Source organism: Caenorhabditis remanei, chromosome IV (assembly GCF_010183535.1).
Source record: "Caenorhabditis remanei strain PX506 chromosome IV, whole genome shotgun sequence".
In the NCBI taxonomy this organism is placed as follows: domain Eukaryota; kingdom Metazoa; phylum Nematoda; class Chromadorea; order Rhabditida; family Rhabditidae; genus Caenorhabditis; species Caenorhabditis remanei.
Window position 1 is genome coordinate 7,880,893 of NC_071331.1, and position 15,075 is coordinate 7,895,967.

The 15,075-nt window shown below is 44.3% G+C and overlaps 4 protein-coding genes across 4 annotated transcripts; 1 reads left to right on the forward strand and 3 right to left on the reverse strand.

Moving 5' to 3' along the window:
* Positions 1–6,445: 6,445 nt before the first annotated feature.
* GCK72_012804 (uncharacterized protein) lies at positions 6,446–8,429 on the reverse strand (the record flags this gene model as incomplete). The annotated part of the gene is made up of 3 exons (XM_053729415.1): positions 6,446–6,892; positions 7,055–8,139; positions 8,189–8,429. The coding sequence occupies 3 exons, from the start codon at positions 8,427–8,429 to the stop codon at positions 6,446–6,448; spliced, it is 1,773 nt and encodes a 590-aa protein (XP_053584187.1).
* Positions 8,430–8,821: 392 nt separating this feature from the next.
* On the reverse strand, positions 8,822–12,192 carry GCK72_012805 (uncharacterized protein; the record flags this gene model as incomplete). The annotated part of the gene is made up of 6 exons (XM_053729416.1): positions 8,822–9,022; positions 9,081–9,575; positions 9,665–9,750; positions 10,207–11,301; positions 11,578–11,987; positions 12,038–12,192. 6 exons carry the CDS (start codon positions 12,190–12,192, stop codon positions 8,822–8,824), a joined length of 2,442 nt encoding a protein of 813 aa, XP_053584188.1.
* A 270-nt stretch (positions 12,193–12,462) lies between these two features.
* Positions 12,463–12,996, forward strand: GCK72_012806 (uncharacterized protein; the record flags this gene model as incomplete). The annotated part of the gene is made up of 3 exons (XM_003098838.2): positions 12,463–12,481; positions 12,629–12,704; positions 12,753–12,996. 3 exons carry the CDS (start codon positions 12,463–12,465, stop codon positions 12,994–12,996), a joined length of 339 nt encoding a protein of 112 aa, XP_003098886.1.
* Positions 12,997–13,065: 69 nt separating this feature from the next.
* GCK72_012807 (uncharacterized protein) lies at positions 13,066–15,071 on the reverse strand (the record flags this gene model as incomplete). Its single annotated transcript, XM_053729417.1, has 4 exons — positions 13,066–13,776; positions 13,998–14,252; positions 14,298–14,950; positions 14,999–15,071. The coding sequence occupies 4 exons, from the start codon at positions 15,069–15,071 to the stop codon at positions 13,066–13,068; spliced, it is 1,692 nt and encodes a 563-aa protein (XP_053584189.1).
* Between the last annotated feature and the right edge of the window lie 4 nt (positions 15,072–15,075).

Sequence of the window (15,075 nt, forward strand, 5' to 3'; positions counted from 1 at the left end):
GCTGAGGCGTCGTTGGCGCTGGAGATGGAGCAGTCTGAGCCTGTGGCAGGGACGGTGGTGGGAACGAGAACTGACTGCTCGGTCCAGAAGATCTCGGCGCTGGAGAGGCACTAACAGCCGGTGAATCTTGAGAAGCCGATGTCGACGCAACCGATGGAATTGTGATTTTCACGGGTGGAAGAATGATGGTTTCCTCACGAATGTGTGGCGACGGAGCTGATGGGAATGTGGTATGAGTGATGTTCATTGTGTTGTTGTTTCTCGATGAGTATTGATTTCCAGATGGCGGTCCGCTGGTCGAGGGACGGTTATATTGATGGTAACCTCCACCACCACCACCATGATGATTGTCATTGTGATGGTGATGATAGTTGTTACGATCTCCGCCACGATGATGGTTATTGTGGTAACCACCACCACGTCGCCTCGGCAACTGGAGCCATGATCTACACTCATAATTCATTTTGGCGACACGATCGAATGCGATATGTTCACTTCCCGCTGGTGGATCAATGAAAATGAGCTCTTCACACGGCTCTCCCTCCGCCACAATCGGAAGAGAGATCGACGCTTTGTATTGCATCACCGCATCGGTATCCAACTTCTCATTCTCCTCATGTTCCTGCTTGATCAGTCTCTTCTGATGCGTATCCTCATCTGGCACAAAGATCATACATTTCCGATTGAACTCCTCGAATCCCATCAACTTCTTCTTTCTTCTGTCGGCCATACAGTTCGTCATATCCAAAATATAGTTCTTCCTTCGTCTCGGCGCCAGACAGATCAGTCGATTCATCGATTTTCCAATAATTCCACGTAGGAAATCGGGACGTTTCAGTGTTGGCAGACGGATACGTGGTACTCCGTTAACTTTCATTGCGTCCATTACAGTGTCAGCACTGATAAGAGTCCAATGTTCATGAGGGTGCTCGGCGAGATAACGACGAACCCAAGTGGTCTTTCCGACTGCTGGAAGACCGACAGTCATTAGGACAGTGCAATCTTTCTTGGCAGCTGGCGCGGTTTGGGAGCGCACTAGATGAGCACGATCCATTTCGGTGATGAACATCCAGTCACGATCTTCTGAGAGTTTCCACTTCTCATCACTCAATTCTTGTCCCAAATTCACATTCACATTGGCATTCTTTGTGCAAATCGTTGGGAAGATGAGATCACCCTCTCTCATTGGAACTTTCTCGAATGGTGTTCCAACGTCTTCTCCATTGATTTGAAACGATATCGAGCCTTCCAACAAGTCCAGAATACACGTCACACAGTCTCCAATGTCGAAAGATTTTCCGAAATCGTAGAAATGATTGTTCGAGGCACGTTTTCCGCTGGCAGTGATACACCATGATCCAGAATTCTCTCCGAGAACCAGTGGAGTGGAGGCGAGAGAGAAACCAATACGCACATCACCTCCTTCATTCATAAACTCAGTGGGAAGATGTTGAATCGATTGATAGGCATCGATTTGAATTTGGAAAGCGAGTCGATGCGATTTATCCTTGTCGGTTTGACGGAATGGAAGTTGAATTCCAAAGTTGGAACGGATTCCACCCCACATCAATGCGAGACCGTCTTGACAGAATGGCTCAATTTGCCAGATGTTCTTTTCGGCACTTTTGACGAGAATGTCAGCGTTGTCTGAAAAGAAAAATTAAGGTTTTGTGAGCCTAAACTATATGTATAGCTTACAGTAATCCAACTCAATGGTATCAACATCAGCTGGAACACGCTCTTCATCTGGAATCTGCACCAACGGCTTCTTATCCTTCTTCTTTGGCTTGATTCCAGCGGCGATCTCGTACAACTCATTCTCATCCACTTCTGGCACCGGATCTCCGTGATAGTAGACCTCTGTGGGTTGTTCGTCTTGTGGACGAGACAGAAGAGATTCAGTTGGGACGACGACATCCAATTGAGCATAATCATTCTTTGGTTGCTCGGCGACAGTTGAGGAGTGAAGAAGTGGAAGAGCGCGTTTGAAGAGTTCCAATGGGTTTTGTGGGATTTCAGAGATGTCATCCTCGTCATCCTGGTTGGCTTCTGGAGCAGCGGCTTCTTCTTGTTCTGCTGTCTTCTCCTTCTTCTCTCCGTCCTGAGCAGTCTCTTCCTCCGCTTCCTCTTCATCTTCATCCTCCTCATCCTCTTCTTCATCATCAACCAACATCTCATCATCCTCATCATCTCCTTCGTTCTCCTCCATCTCTTCTACTTCTTCATCTTCCATTCGTGTCGTTGGTTGATACTCCATCACAGCTTCAGTCTCATCCAATGCAACACTATCTTCCAGTGGATCGTACTCTCCGTCTCCGAGTTCCATTGCTCGACGACGTCGTTCTTCAGCGAGAGCCTCCTTTTTACGGAGCTCCTCAACCTTGTTGATAGCTTTTGGAGCATTGTCTTCTTCAACATGAACATGAGGCACTGGCTCCGTTTCAGGCGTCGCTGACTCTCCCCTTGGCTCAATCTTTATTTGGTTTTGTGGTGGTGGAGCTGTCGCAACTACTGGAACGTCAGGATCCTCCACTACAGTATCTCTAATGACAAAATCGTCGTCCTCGTCATCCACATCAGCCTTTATATTGACGACTGGCGGCTCGACGAGCTTCGGCGGTGGTGGTGGTGGAGGCGGCGGAGGTGGTGGAGGAGGGAGCACAAATGGGGTGACTGGTGTGGAAGAAGGAACCGAGGACTCTCTTGGTGAGAACACTATTGGCACTGCTGGAGCAGCTGGCTCACTTGAGAAAAGCTCTTGGACGCGCTGAAAAGTGAAAATGAGATAATAATTGTTATTAGGAAGGAATATAACTCACTCTTTGCAAATCCGAAGTCGCCGTTGTCACCGGAGCCACCGGCTTCGGTCTAGGCGGTGGCGGTGGTATGATTCCATCGAGAATCGGTCGTCTTCCAGGCGGTGGCGGCGGTATCCCGTGCGACATTCGTTGAGAAATCTGTGGGGCGGTGGTGAGAGACGGTGGGGGAGCATTCTGGAAATGGTGTGGATTATAGGAAGAGAGGATACGAGATAGAAGTTGAAAGGTTGATTGAAATAGATGTAGATCTGACGGAACTGGAGAATCCGTAATACTTCAGCAAAAGAAAAAAAGACGAAAATGGTACATGATAATAAAAATATAGTTTAAAATATTATTATTTACAGCGAGAGTTTATAACTTTTTGAGAGAGAGAGTTGATAAGGAGTTCCACCACATTTCTGAACATTTCTGACTGCTTGAAGAGCGACCTAAATACCTAAAAGTCTAGAAATTGAGATCAAATCTCTCAAAACCTGGACTTCGCTGCAACAATCGGTGGATTAGAAACATACCGCTTTTGCATAAAAATGCTGTGGCGCTGCCTCCGGTGGCGGCTGATCGAATCTTGACTGACGTCTCCTTCCAACCAACTGAGGCGGAACGGGCGGTGGAATCATTCCATGCATTGGGACAGGTATCATTGGAATCATTTTCATCGGATGCGGCGGCACAGAGTATCCCGGTTTCTGTGGAATTGCTGGCTGATTGAAGAACACTCCAGGAGCGTATTGCGGAAGTTTAGGAGATGGAAGTGGGAGTCCTTGAGACGCCGCTTTATGGAGGTATCCTTGAGCGTGGTCGGAGGTGGCATCGGAGCCACCAACGATACGTTCAGAGCGATCCATAGAGGCTTCTGTAATTCATTCATTGGGATTGGGAAAAGAACGATGGAATCCGTCAGAAGCATAATTGTAAACTGGGCCAGCGTAATCTCGCTTCAAACTCAATATTATGAGCTGAAAATTATACCAAAATGTAGATCTCGGCGAGTTCTATGTCCGTGATCTATTACGGGCCGGATGGCTATTTGTTTAAGTGGCGCGGGCCGGGCTAGAAGAGCTTTTTTGGCACTTTTTCCCGGCCGCGGCACAATAACGAATAGGCATCCGGCCCGTAATAGGTCACACACATAGATCTCACCGAGATCTACATTTTGGTATATTTTTCAGCTCATAATATTGAGTTTGAAGCGAGTTACAACCGGTTTACAAGTATGGTTAGAAGACACTTACTTTTCTCTGCTTTCTCCTTATGAGTTGAGGACATTAGTGCCTCAATTGCATCAATCGAAGTTGTCATATCCCTTTTCTTCTTTTTTGGAAGTTGCTCCGGCTTCTCTGTCGTCGGCTCCTTTCGTTTCACAGTTTCAGTAGGTGTTGTTACTGGAGCTGCTGCAGTAGTCGCCGCGTGATTCCTTATCGCAGAGCAATGAGCCTTCCAGTCCGCTTTCCACGCCGGTTCTTTCAGTACCGGTGGAGCGGGCGTCGATGGCGGTTGGGACGATGAAGAGGACCTGTTCTGCTTCTTATATTTCTCCGATCTTTCAGCTTTCTCTCTCTGCATTTGTTGATAAACATCCAAACTCTGCTCTGTGTGCTCTTTGATACGTTTCGAGTGTCTCGTTGGTTCCATTGACTCTGCTGGTGGCTGGAAGTCTGGATCAGAAGCGGCAGTCTCATCAGAAGAATCCAATGGTTCCTCCTTTATTCTCACAACTTTTTTGTGCTTTCTCGGTGGCTCTTCGACTCGCGGCTCATCTTCATCAGGAGTCTCCTCCTTTATCATAACTTTCTGCTTCTTTCTCTCCGGCTCCTGTGGTTCTGAAGCTGTTTGAGGCTCCTCCTCCTCCATAGGCTCTTCCTCTTGCTGCTGCTGCCTCAACTCTATCCTGTCTTGCTCCATTTGCTCTGAAGCCAAAAGTCGCGCGCTTTTCTTTCTGGCTCGTTTCTCTTCTGATTTCGGGGTTTCTGGAGCATCCAGAACCTTTGGAGTCGCTGGAGTCGCTGGAGGGGGTGGAGCATCCGACGTGGATGGAATATCTTCTCGTGGCTCTTCAGGCTCTTCTGGTTCCTCCAGTTTTATCGTCACCGTCTTTTTCTTCGGTTCTTTCTTGTTAGCTGGAGTCGTATTCTCCTTATTCTGTTTCCGAGACGTCCTTTTGTTGGCAGTCGGTGGTGTTTCCTGTGGGACAACCTCTTCCGGCTCTTCCGCAACTTCCTCCGGCACTTCTCTCTTCACAGATCGTCGTCCATTCATTTCTGAAGCCTTCTTCCTCCCTTTTGGAACTTCTACTGGAGCATCGTCCACTTCTGGCTCCTCATCCGGCTCTTCTTCTTTTACAGATTTCTGTTTCTTTACCACAGGAGCTTTCTTACGACCTTTAGGCGTCGGAGCAGGGGATTCCAGTACTACAGAGGTATCAGCAATGTCTGGCTTCTCGTCAGGAGGCTCATCCGGTTCCTCTTCTGCGTCTGAATCCGGCTCCTCCTCCTTTATATTCTTCGCAGCTTTTCCACGCTTTTTCGGCGGTGCTTTTGCAGAGACAGGCGTCTTTTTAGCAGCTGGAGTCTTTTTCTGAAAAATTATTAATTATGAATAAAAATTATTTAATTTATCAACTCACGACAACAGGAGGAGTCGCTATAACTGCAGCACTCTGTGTGGTTCCATCTTCAGCACTCAAAAACTCCAAAAGTCGGTCGGCAAGCACTGATTGAACACCATTTGTGTCTAGCCCGCGGTCTTGGAGCTCCTTGAATAATTATTTTTATTTTAAATAAAAATTTCAAGAAAAGTCGAATTCTCACCTTAACAAGCCGATTTTTCGGCAGCAACGGAACGGTTGCTTTATTAAGTGTGTTTCCATTGGCACCACTGCGACGAGAGGCACGCATGCCTAAAAATAGAAAAATCTATTTGCGATAAGAAATCGATTTCCAAATTTTGAAGAGATCAACAACTTAATTATGGCTATTCGCACAAAAAATGCGCTAAAAATCGCAATTTTTGCACCGAAAATCGATAACATGCGCGCGCGCGAAAACATCTGCCCAAGAATTCAAAGACTGTTTTATAATTGATTTCTAACGGATTTTCGCGAGGTGTATAATACGAAATTGGTGTCGATAGATTCAGAATATTATTTTCAATTCATTTTTTGCTGAAAATTCGGCAAAAAACCGCTAGAAAACGGCATTTCTTTCGAAATTGAATCACGCGAAAAATGACGGCTGGCGCAAAACTTGTGGCCATTACTGACGCGTTTCTCGTGCCTTGTTGGCGCATGAACGGTGCATTTGAAATTTTTGGCGGGAAAGCAGAAATACTCACCGGGCCGTGTAAACAGGTTTCAGGTTCATTTTCGGAGTGCTGACGTCCTTAAATTTCAGTTTTTATCAGAAACGAGTTTTTTTTTCAGTACTAGGCCAGAGTTTTCAAACCGGTTGCTTACATTTATTGAGAAAAAAAAGATGGAAATCACTTGCAGCCAATGAACTTTTATTTCTCGGATTGGAAAAAAGATTTAAGTCACCGAACAAATCAAACATTCACAGGTGGAAGCAATAAGATAAAGAAAATGTGATAAACGAAACACTGTTGTAACAAGAAAAGTTAGAAAGTTCTTAGATCTTGTTGAAGGCAACAATATCGACGGATTGGACATGATCCTCGAAGTCTCCTTGAATCTTCTCGATGAGGTCGTCAACGGAAACCTTCAAGTCCTCGATGACAGTGATGATCTGGAGTTTCTTGATTCCGTATCCGATTGGAAGGAGCTTTCCACCTCCCCAGACAAGTCCGTCCATTTCGATACTTCTGACCAACTTCTCCATTTCTGCGAGATCGGTCTCATCGTCCCATGGCTTCACGTCGAGGATGACAGATGACTTGGCAATTGGTCCAGCCTTCTTGGACTTCTTCTCAGCGTAGGCGGCAAGACGCTCCTCGACGATCTTCTTCTTAGCCTCGTCCTCCTCCTCATCTTCTGATCCAAAGAGATCAAAGTCGTCGTCTCCGGCAGTTTCTTCCTTGGCTGGAGCGGCGGCTTTAGCAACTGGAGCAGCGGTAGTCTGAAAATAGCAACATGAGAATGGGAAATATGATAATTGGGTGATAACAACCTCAGAAACTACAGACTTTGCGACAGTTCTTTTCAAATTTTCTTTCATATCAACAAAAATAACAAAACTTTACAAAAAACAAAGCGTTGACGTCAGAAATCAAGTGAGTACAAGTGGAAGATTATCTTCAACAATCTTCTGAGCAATCTGGTATCGCAGTTCTTCATGAATCCTTCCACACATTATACGACCCATCGGAAACTTCACTCCTTGCCAAACGATTCTATAAATTCTATTCGGAAGTTCCGGATCTGGGCAAATTGATCGGAGGGATTTGATTTCAGTGACCTCTGCCAAACAGTTTCCAGCCAACGCCTTCAAAAGTTTCAGAGCCAAAACCTCGCCCTCGGTCTCATTGATTTTGTACAAAAACGACAAATCTTGAGAATAATACGGCCGGTAGTAATGGAAGACACCCTCCTGAGCCTTCACTTCATCTCTCCGAAACTCTTCCAACTTCTTTCCTTGATTATCACATTTCTTGAAGGCCAACGTCAATCCTTCACGATTATTGAACCCCTTCATTGTATCCTTATAGCCAGACGACTTGTAGGATCGAAACCGTTCTGTATCGAAAATCTCTACACTGTCTATTATGAATCCTTGCTCAGCGCCAAAATAGATTGCCTGCCAGGAATCTTTTTTGTGTTTTGGAAGCTCTTTCATCAACGGATTCTCCACTTTTTCGATTCCAGATTGCCCAATGGCGAGGCTCAGCAGAAATTGTGAATCATTGTCCATAATTTTCTGGAGAGATTTGAAAATTCCGGAGAGGAGAATCTTGCTTTTCTTCAAGTTCGTTTTGCCACCAGGATGTGGGAAGTTCATGATTATTGTATCAAATTTATCTTTCCAATGAGCCGGTAAATCTGTTGCATCAACTCCAAACACCAACACAACATTTCTCAGTGCTTCGAGATCTCTCAAAGTGTCTTCCGCACGATATTTTCTGATAAACTCTTCTCTAGAATCAAAAACTGTCGCAAAGTAGATAGTTTCCGGGTCAGATGAGGCAATCGCAAGGGAAAACGACAGATTGCCATCACCAAGAATCAGCACGTGGCGATTAGTTATTACCTGTCCTTCACGAAGGGAAGCGAGCTCGAGTTGAAGCTTGGCAACGAGACTGGCGAGCTCATCGACCTTCTTGACGAGAGCGGTCTGCTCCTTCAAGATTTTGGCGACGTCGGCGCTTCCTGGAAGAAAAACGGTCATGGGATGAAATTCAGAAGAAGTTTCGCGTGCCTTCTCCCCCTTTTTGTCCTCCGAGGGCTTTGTCGCAGGTGCGCTTGGCGTGGTCGACGGCTCCCTTGAGCTCATTCTTACCGCAAGCCTTTGCTCCGTGATGTTCACCCCCGGATGATGTTCCTGGCTTAACATCAGAGAAAACGCGCTTTCCTCCGAAGAAGAGTTGCTCACCGAGAGCGACGTCCAAAGTGTGGGCGTTGAAGCGTTGAACCTCGGAGAGAAGACCCTCGACAGACATGATGTACCCTGAAAAAACGTTTGAAATTGTTCGAAAATGAAAAACACGGAATTTTTAGCGATAAAAATTGAGAAAGTCGGCTGTAAAATGACTGATAACCTTACAAATTAATTTTTCCTTCCATTGAGAACGCAAAAAAATCAAAATTACCCGCTAAAATCTAGAAAAACTGAAAAATAATGTGGAAAATAGTGAATTTTCGCAGTTCTCTAACATTCGTGGCGAGACCCGCCGGGCGTCAGCGCCTCTGTCCCTTTAAATTCTGTTAGCGGCAGTTCAAATTTTAAAGTATTTCGTCACGGGAAAAACATTTTTTGACAATAAATAAAACCCTTTTCAGCATGTATGAACATTTATAGTATAAAATAGGTGTAAAAACAACAAATTTAAATTTATTCTTCATCCGAATCCATCGGACTATTCGGTTGATTCGTGATTATTTCACCGTCAATACTTCTACTCTTCACAAGTCCCACTGTGAATGCATTCAAACATTCATTTTTCACCATCGCCGAGTGAATGACACGGAGACAGTTCTCACTTTCAGCTCGAAGCTCTGGGAACTTCTTGAGCAAGTGCACGCATTTATTAGTCTGAAATACAAAAAAAATTAGGTTCCAATCAGGTTTCCGACTCCCCCTCCCTCCATACTTTTGCATAAGTTCCAATACTTTGCAGCACTCGATTTCCCTGCTGCACCGCCATAAGAATCTTCTCAATTTTTCTAGAAATCACTTCAAAGTTGCTTCCTTTCGTAATATTGTCCATCAAATAGATAAAAGAGCTCTTCTTGGAGACGGTGAGCAAGAATTGCTTGCCTTCTCTGACAGCCGTCGTCAGAATCGCGGTGGTTCGAATTTTATTGATTCGAAGGAGAAGACAAAGCACCAAGAATGAAGAAGAAGCCGTCTCCCATAGTTCCAAACTCTCTTCCTCATCGATTCCTTTATTCTTCGCGGCAGTCAGTGACATATCATATTTGAGGCATCTGGCGTTAATACTACTAAAAATCGTCTTAAAAATCGTTCCAAAAGTTGTCTTCGAAATACAATAAAACACTGCTCGCTTATCCTCCCTCTCCAGCAGATCATCATCCGATTGTTGAGAGAAGACACACGACTTCCTCTTATCATCCTCCGGCACCAACTGAACCACTTTATTCGTTAGAATCCATCGAATCGCCAGCAGCTGATCCTTCTCTTTTCGAAGATTTATGTAGTGTTGGAGGATGTCACGAACGGCGTTGGTATATTTGGTGCCTTTTGCCCATTGCTCGTCGACTTTGCTCCAGTCTTTTTGAGGTAAGCAAGAGCGTATTTTGCTGGAAAAAAGAGATTTACTAAAATTCTCTAATTATTTCAGAAAATTTTGAGCAACTTTCATCATTGGAGCATATGCTAAAAATCGCTTCATTTCCGGGTTTCCCGGCTGAAAAAGAGCCTTCGTGGAAGAGTTTTCCCGCGCGAGTTTTTCCGACCGTGTAGCCCTCTCGGACAAAATTATTGCTCAATTTTTCGTTTTCTTGCCTTTCTCAACAAACTTTCGTGTTTTTTTCAATTTATATCGCAAAAAAAGCGAGGAAACGAGGAAATTGAGAAATAATTTTGTCCGAGTGGACTACACGGTGGGAAAACTCTTCCACGAAGGCTCATTTTCAGCCGGGAAAACGGGAATTTAGAGCGTTTTGAATCTAAATTTAGAGCTATTTTCAGCATAAGCTCCAATGATGAAAGTTGCTCAGAATTTTCTTAAGAATCAGAATCTGATCTCAACTCACCCATATCCTTCCTGGTCTCCGCCTGCTCATCCTCATCGAGCTTCAAATCTTCAAAAACATTCAAAATCGCGACAGCGACAGCGGGTGTCGGTGAGAATTCCGCCGATTTCGCTAAATACTTCCCTACTTCAACCCTCGCATGCTCCACATCATTCGATCGATTCTCCTCGGCAAGCATCTTCTTCTCAATGATTCGAATTATCACCGATTTCCTCTCAGACTTCTCCGTCGACGTCAGTTTCTCCTCGGCTCCATACAAGTCTCCACTGAGTATACAATGCATCAATTTCAAGCTCTTCTCGCCCAACTCCTCCAGATCTTTCTGCATTGTCACAGACGGCTGTTGACTCGCATCGGGGAGTGCCGAGAAGAATTCAAAGACGAGTTCCACGATTCCCCACACTTGTTCGGTCACCTTCTTCACACAAAACCATACGGTCACCGCGTCTCCGTGATACATTTTATCCAGTTGCGACTGTGGGGATGTGCTGGAACGGGAGGCGATCATTGGCGGCGTCTTCTTTTTTTGTCTAATAATATGATCAAAGACATCTTGGATCTCATCGCAGAGATATTTCAAACAAGATCGCTTATTTTCAGCCAACTTCAGTATATGGACAAGTGGACGGAGTTTCAAGCAAACATAGTGAGATTTCAGTTGAGATTTCACATTTGGAAGTTCTTTCTCCACTTCTTCAGCTTCCTCTGCTTCTTGCATAACCATATCCTCTTCAGTCACAGTCTGCTCCCTCACTGTCTCATCACTTTTCCTCTTTCTCCCTCTACTTTTCACCGTTTTCTCCGTATTCACCACCACCAAATCCTCCTTTTTCGTCGTCTGAAATTTGAGATTTGGCACTTGCCACGTGGCAATTCCTATCAAGCTCGCAGCTAGTTTCTTCTCCGCTTCCATCATAAGTTTGAAGGTTCTTGTTGTTAGCCTGGAGACGTCATCAGATGACAAGAAGTCAGTTGATGTTTGAGCCAAGAAGGCGTTGAGAATCGTTCGACACCATTGGACAAGAAAGAAGAGATGATTGAGTTTCGAGTCACGGGCGGTCGGGATTTCGTGATCTTGGGAGGGCAAGGTGGCTTCTGAAAACAAAATTTAGGAATTGAATCTTTAATTCTTTCAGATTCTATTAGCTCAACATTTCTATCACAACCGCGCCCCATCGCAAACGAGAGAGTATCGGCGAGAGACGCAGAGATTTTTACTGTTTTTCACAACAATTAACAAAAAAACTTTCGAAAAATAGCGAAAATAGGTCAAAAACTGTGAAAATCTCTGCGTCTCTCGCCGACACTTTCTCGTTTGCGATGGGGCGCAGTTGTAACAAAAATTCTCTATTAATAGACTTTCAAACTAACCAAAAGCAAAGTTCAAATCCTTTATAACACATATCTCATAACTAGAAGTGACCGTGTCCTGATCCTCTTCTCTCCATCTCATTTTCACTACTAGCAACTCTTTAATCAACTCAAACATCGGTGCGATTTCCAGCAATCTTTCCGGATCAGGCTTCAAAATCCACGTGGAATTGGGATCACCCATATCTGAATCAGGAGAATCTCGAAACTCGAAAAAGTTATCTTTGAATCGTTTCAATAAATCCAATGACCATTCTGATATAAATCGAATCTCCTCGGCTCTTTTATGTTGTTGGAGCACTATTTTCATATGTTCGTAGAACGCTCCACGTAGAGAAGAGGAGGATTTGACGGCTTCTTCGATGCGATTGATGCCTTCTTGAACGAGACGCTCCTGATTTTCAGAGTGTCTGAAAAAAATGTAACTGAAATTCTACAACTTTTTCTTTCTTTCACCAACTTTTTTCCCATTTCCACTTGAATCTTCATCAAAAGTGCCAAAACTCCCAGAAACTTCTCTCGTTCGCTCACAGAAATCAGAAAACGGTTGATAATTTCATCGATTTCAAATTTAGAGGAACTCTTGCTGGATCCAAGTGTATTCATTAGAAGCATCACTTGGAAGAGGCGTTTCACATTGGGAATTGATAGTTTGTGTATCCATTCGATGCATTTCTGGAAGATTTTCAGTGAAAAAACGAGAAAAATTCTTTTTTCAAATCTCCCTCCAATTTTTTCCAAAACTGTGCATTTTGTCGTGACGGTGAACGCACATCATCCGCAAACACCGCCAGTGGTAATTCGACGTGTGTTAACTTTTTCGGCGTTGTTACATCGTTCCAGCCACAATAAAAACGGGAAAATCATCGATAAAACTAACAAAAAATGGCGTACGTTGATAAAGGTGAGTCGATTTTATCGATTTTCGTGTTAAAACCGCGGAGAGCAATCGGAAACAGAGAGGTTTCATGAAGACGTTTGCATTTTGATGACAATAGAGGATTTCTAGTGTAAAAAATTGATTAAAAGATGAAAATATGCATATTTTCAGACGGAAATGTCATCGAAAAGAAGCAAAAAGGAATAATTGAGATGATTGTTGGATTCTTCACATTTATTATCTTATTGTAAGTTTTCAGAGCTCAACTTCTCCTTTCTAATCCCCTCTATTCCAGCTTCCGCTCCCTTCTCGGCTTCTCCTCCCCACGAAATCGAAACAGCAACCAGCAGGATTACAGGAATATTGTGAGAGGAGGCGGAGTTAATGGAGCCAACGGAGACGGAAATGCGTACAGAAGGAACGGAGGAGGTGGCGGCGGAGGCGGCGGTGGAAGAGACATCGGACGTCTTCCGAGCGCTTCAGGCATCGCACCACCACCAATGGGCGGTGGATGTTGTGGAGGTGGTGGTTGTGGATAAAAAAGGGAGTACTTTTAAGTGTAAATTACGCATTTGTGCCTTGTTTTTGCCCCATTGTAAATAAATCTACTAAAAATTAACCTGAATTTGAGCCGAAAAATCTTGAATCACATGAGAATTCGTAGATTTAATAACTTTGAAGAGTACATCAAGAACAGCTTCACACTCGGTTTCACTCTGCGAAAAATGCTTCATAAGCTCCGTGAACACCTTGACTCTCTCTTTCTTCTCCATTCCCACAAAAAGTTGCTTCCAAAGCGACACACCCATCTGTCGAATCGTGGAATCCGGAGACCAGAAACAGTGTCGTGCCACGTGGATCAATGCGCTGAAGTGGGACGCGGAGAATCGTTTGAATGAGATCATCAAGTCGACGATTTTCAGAAATTTGGTGGTAAATACAGTAGGAACTGTCAGAAATTTTGTGTTGACAGCTGCCACGAATCCATGTGGACAGGAATCGCAATTCGAGAGAAGTGAGAATATAAGGAATGCTTCGAATGTGGTGAGCCACGTGGCGGGATCTTCTGGAGGCTCCTCTTCAGTGACTTCTTCCTCTCCTGGCTCATCTTTGATCGTCAGATTTTTAGCTTTTCGGGAGATCCAAGATATGATATATTTCCAGTATCGCTTGTCAAGTTGCAAAAATTTCAAAAAATGAGCGAAAATCTCCGTTACAATAGTGTCGGATTTGTTAGTCTTCTTCTTCAACGTCTCGATTTTCAGAAGACGCGAGAGCTGTCGGAGCATCTCGTGGAAATTCATCTCATCGTCATCGGTCTGAAAAGGAAAAAGGGGCGTGGCTTCTATTAGCCGAGCATTTCTATTACAGCTGCGCCCCGCCGCAAACGAGAGAGTATCACAGAGAGATTTTAAGAGTTTTTGACCTATTTTCGCTGAAAACTGTGAAAATCTAAATCGGTGCGAAGAAAAAACTCTGTGTCTCTCGTCGATTCTCTCTCGTTTGCGGTGGGGTGCAGTTGCAAGAGGGAGTGGGGTACCTTGCCACCAGAATTCAGCAGACTTGCCAACGAGAAAGCGATAATTTGTGGAAGACAATGAACATCCAATTCCATACAAGAATTGCATAAATTCATTCGAATTTGTCTCGAAACCGCTTGATCCATACGGAGGAGACGCAGAGTTTCGACGATTTGGAGTTGAAATGATGGGAGATCCGAGATTCCTTGAGTTTCTGCGATCTCTTTGTTGAGACGAAGAGCGGTGTGTTGTTGGAGAGCAATGTCGGTGAAGATCTGGAAAGAATAAGAGAACTTTGGGGGGATTTTTAGGATTCCTACCTCCGGTAAAGCTGCGATCAGATCATTCCTAACATTCGGACTCCAAAATCTCCATTCAAACTCGAAAATCGTGTTAAAAACCGCCTGTGGCTCGAAAAGACGATTCAAATGTCTCATGTGAGCAACGCATGTTTGCGCCAGAAACAAATCCGACTCCTCTGTCTTTTTCGCCAAAATATTCAACTTTTGGAGCAAAAGATCGAAAGATTTCGTTTGTGTCGAACGAATTTGGAGGAATGCGCGAAAGATTGTGTCTTGCAGACCGAGAGGGCTTTTAGAAGGGCTCAAATAGAGCTGCAGTGTCTCTTGACTCTCCTCACAAGCGATTTCGAATTCTCTGAAAAGTTCTCCACGATCGGTTTCCATTCGTCGCTCCAAATTGCGGATAAGCTCTTCGTGATTCAAATTTCCGCCAAAAACAACGCATTTCTCGCCCACATCCATATCCATCATTCCGTCTTCTTGCTCATTGATAATTCGTACATTTTCCTCTTTCAGAATCTCTTCGAATCGGTTTCTCGGCTCCACGTATGCACTTTCTTCGTATTCTACTTGATTTACATTCGAACCGCCCGGATTTCCGAATAGCTTTTGAGTCATTGCCATTGACAGATCACAACGATCTCTTGGGCGGTGGCGATCGGCGATTTCGTCTGAAAAATTTTTGTTTAAAGGGAAAACACTGAAATTCTGAATTTCACCATCATCTATCGGTTGAACATCATCTCTATCACCGTCTTCTGCTTCAAAACTGTCGAATTCTTCGTCGGACATTCTG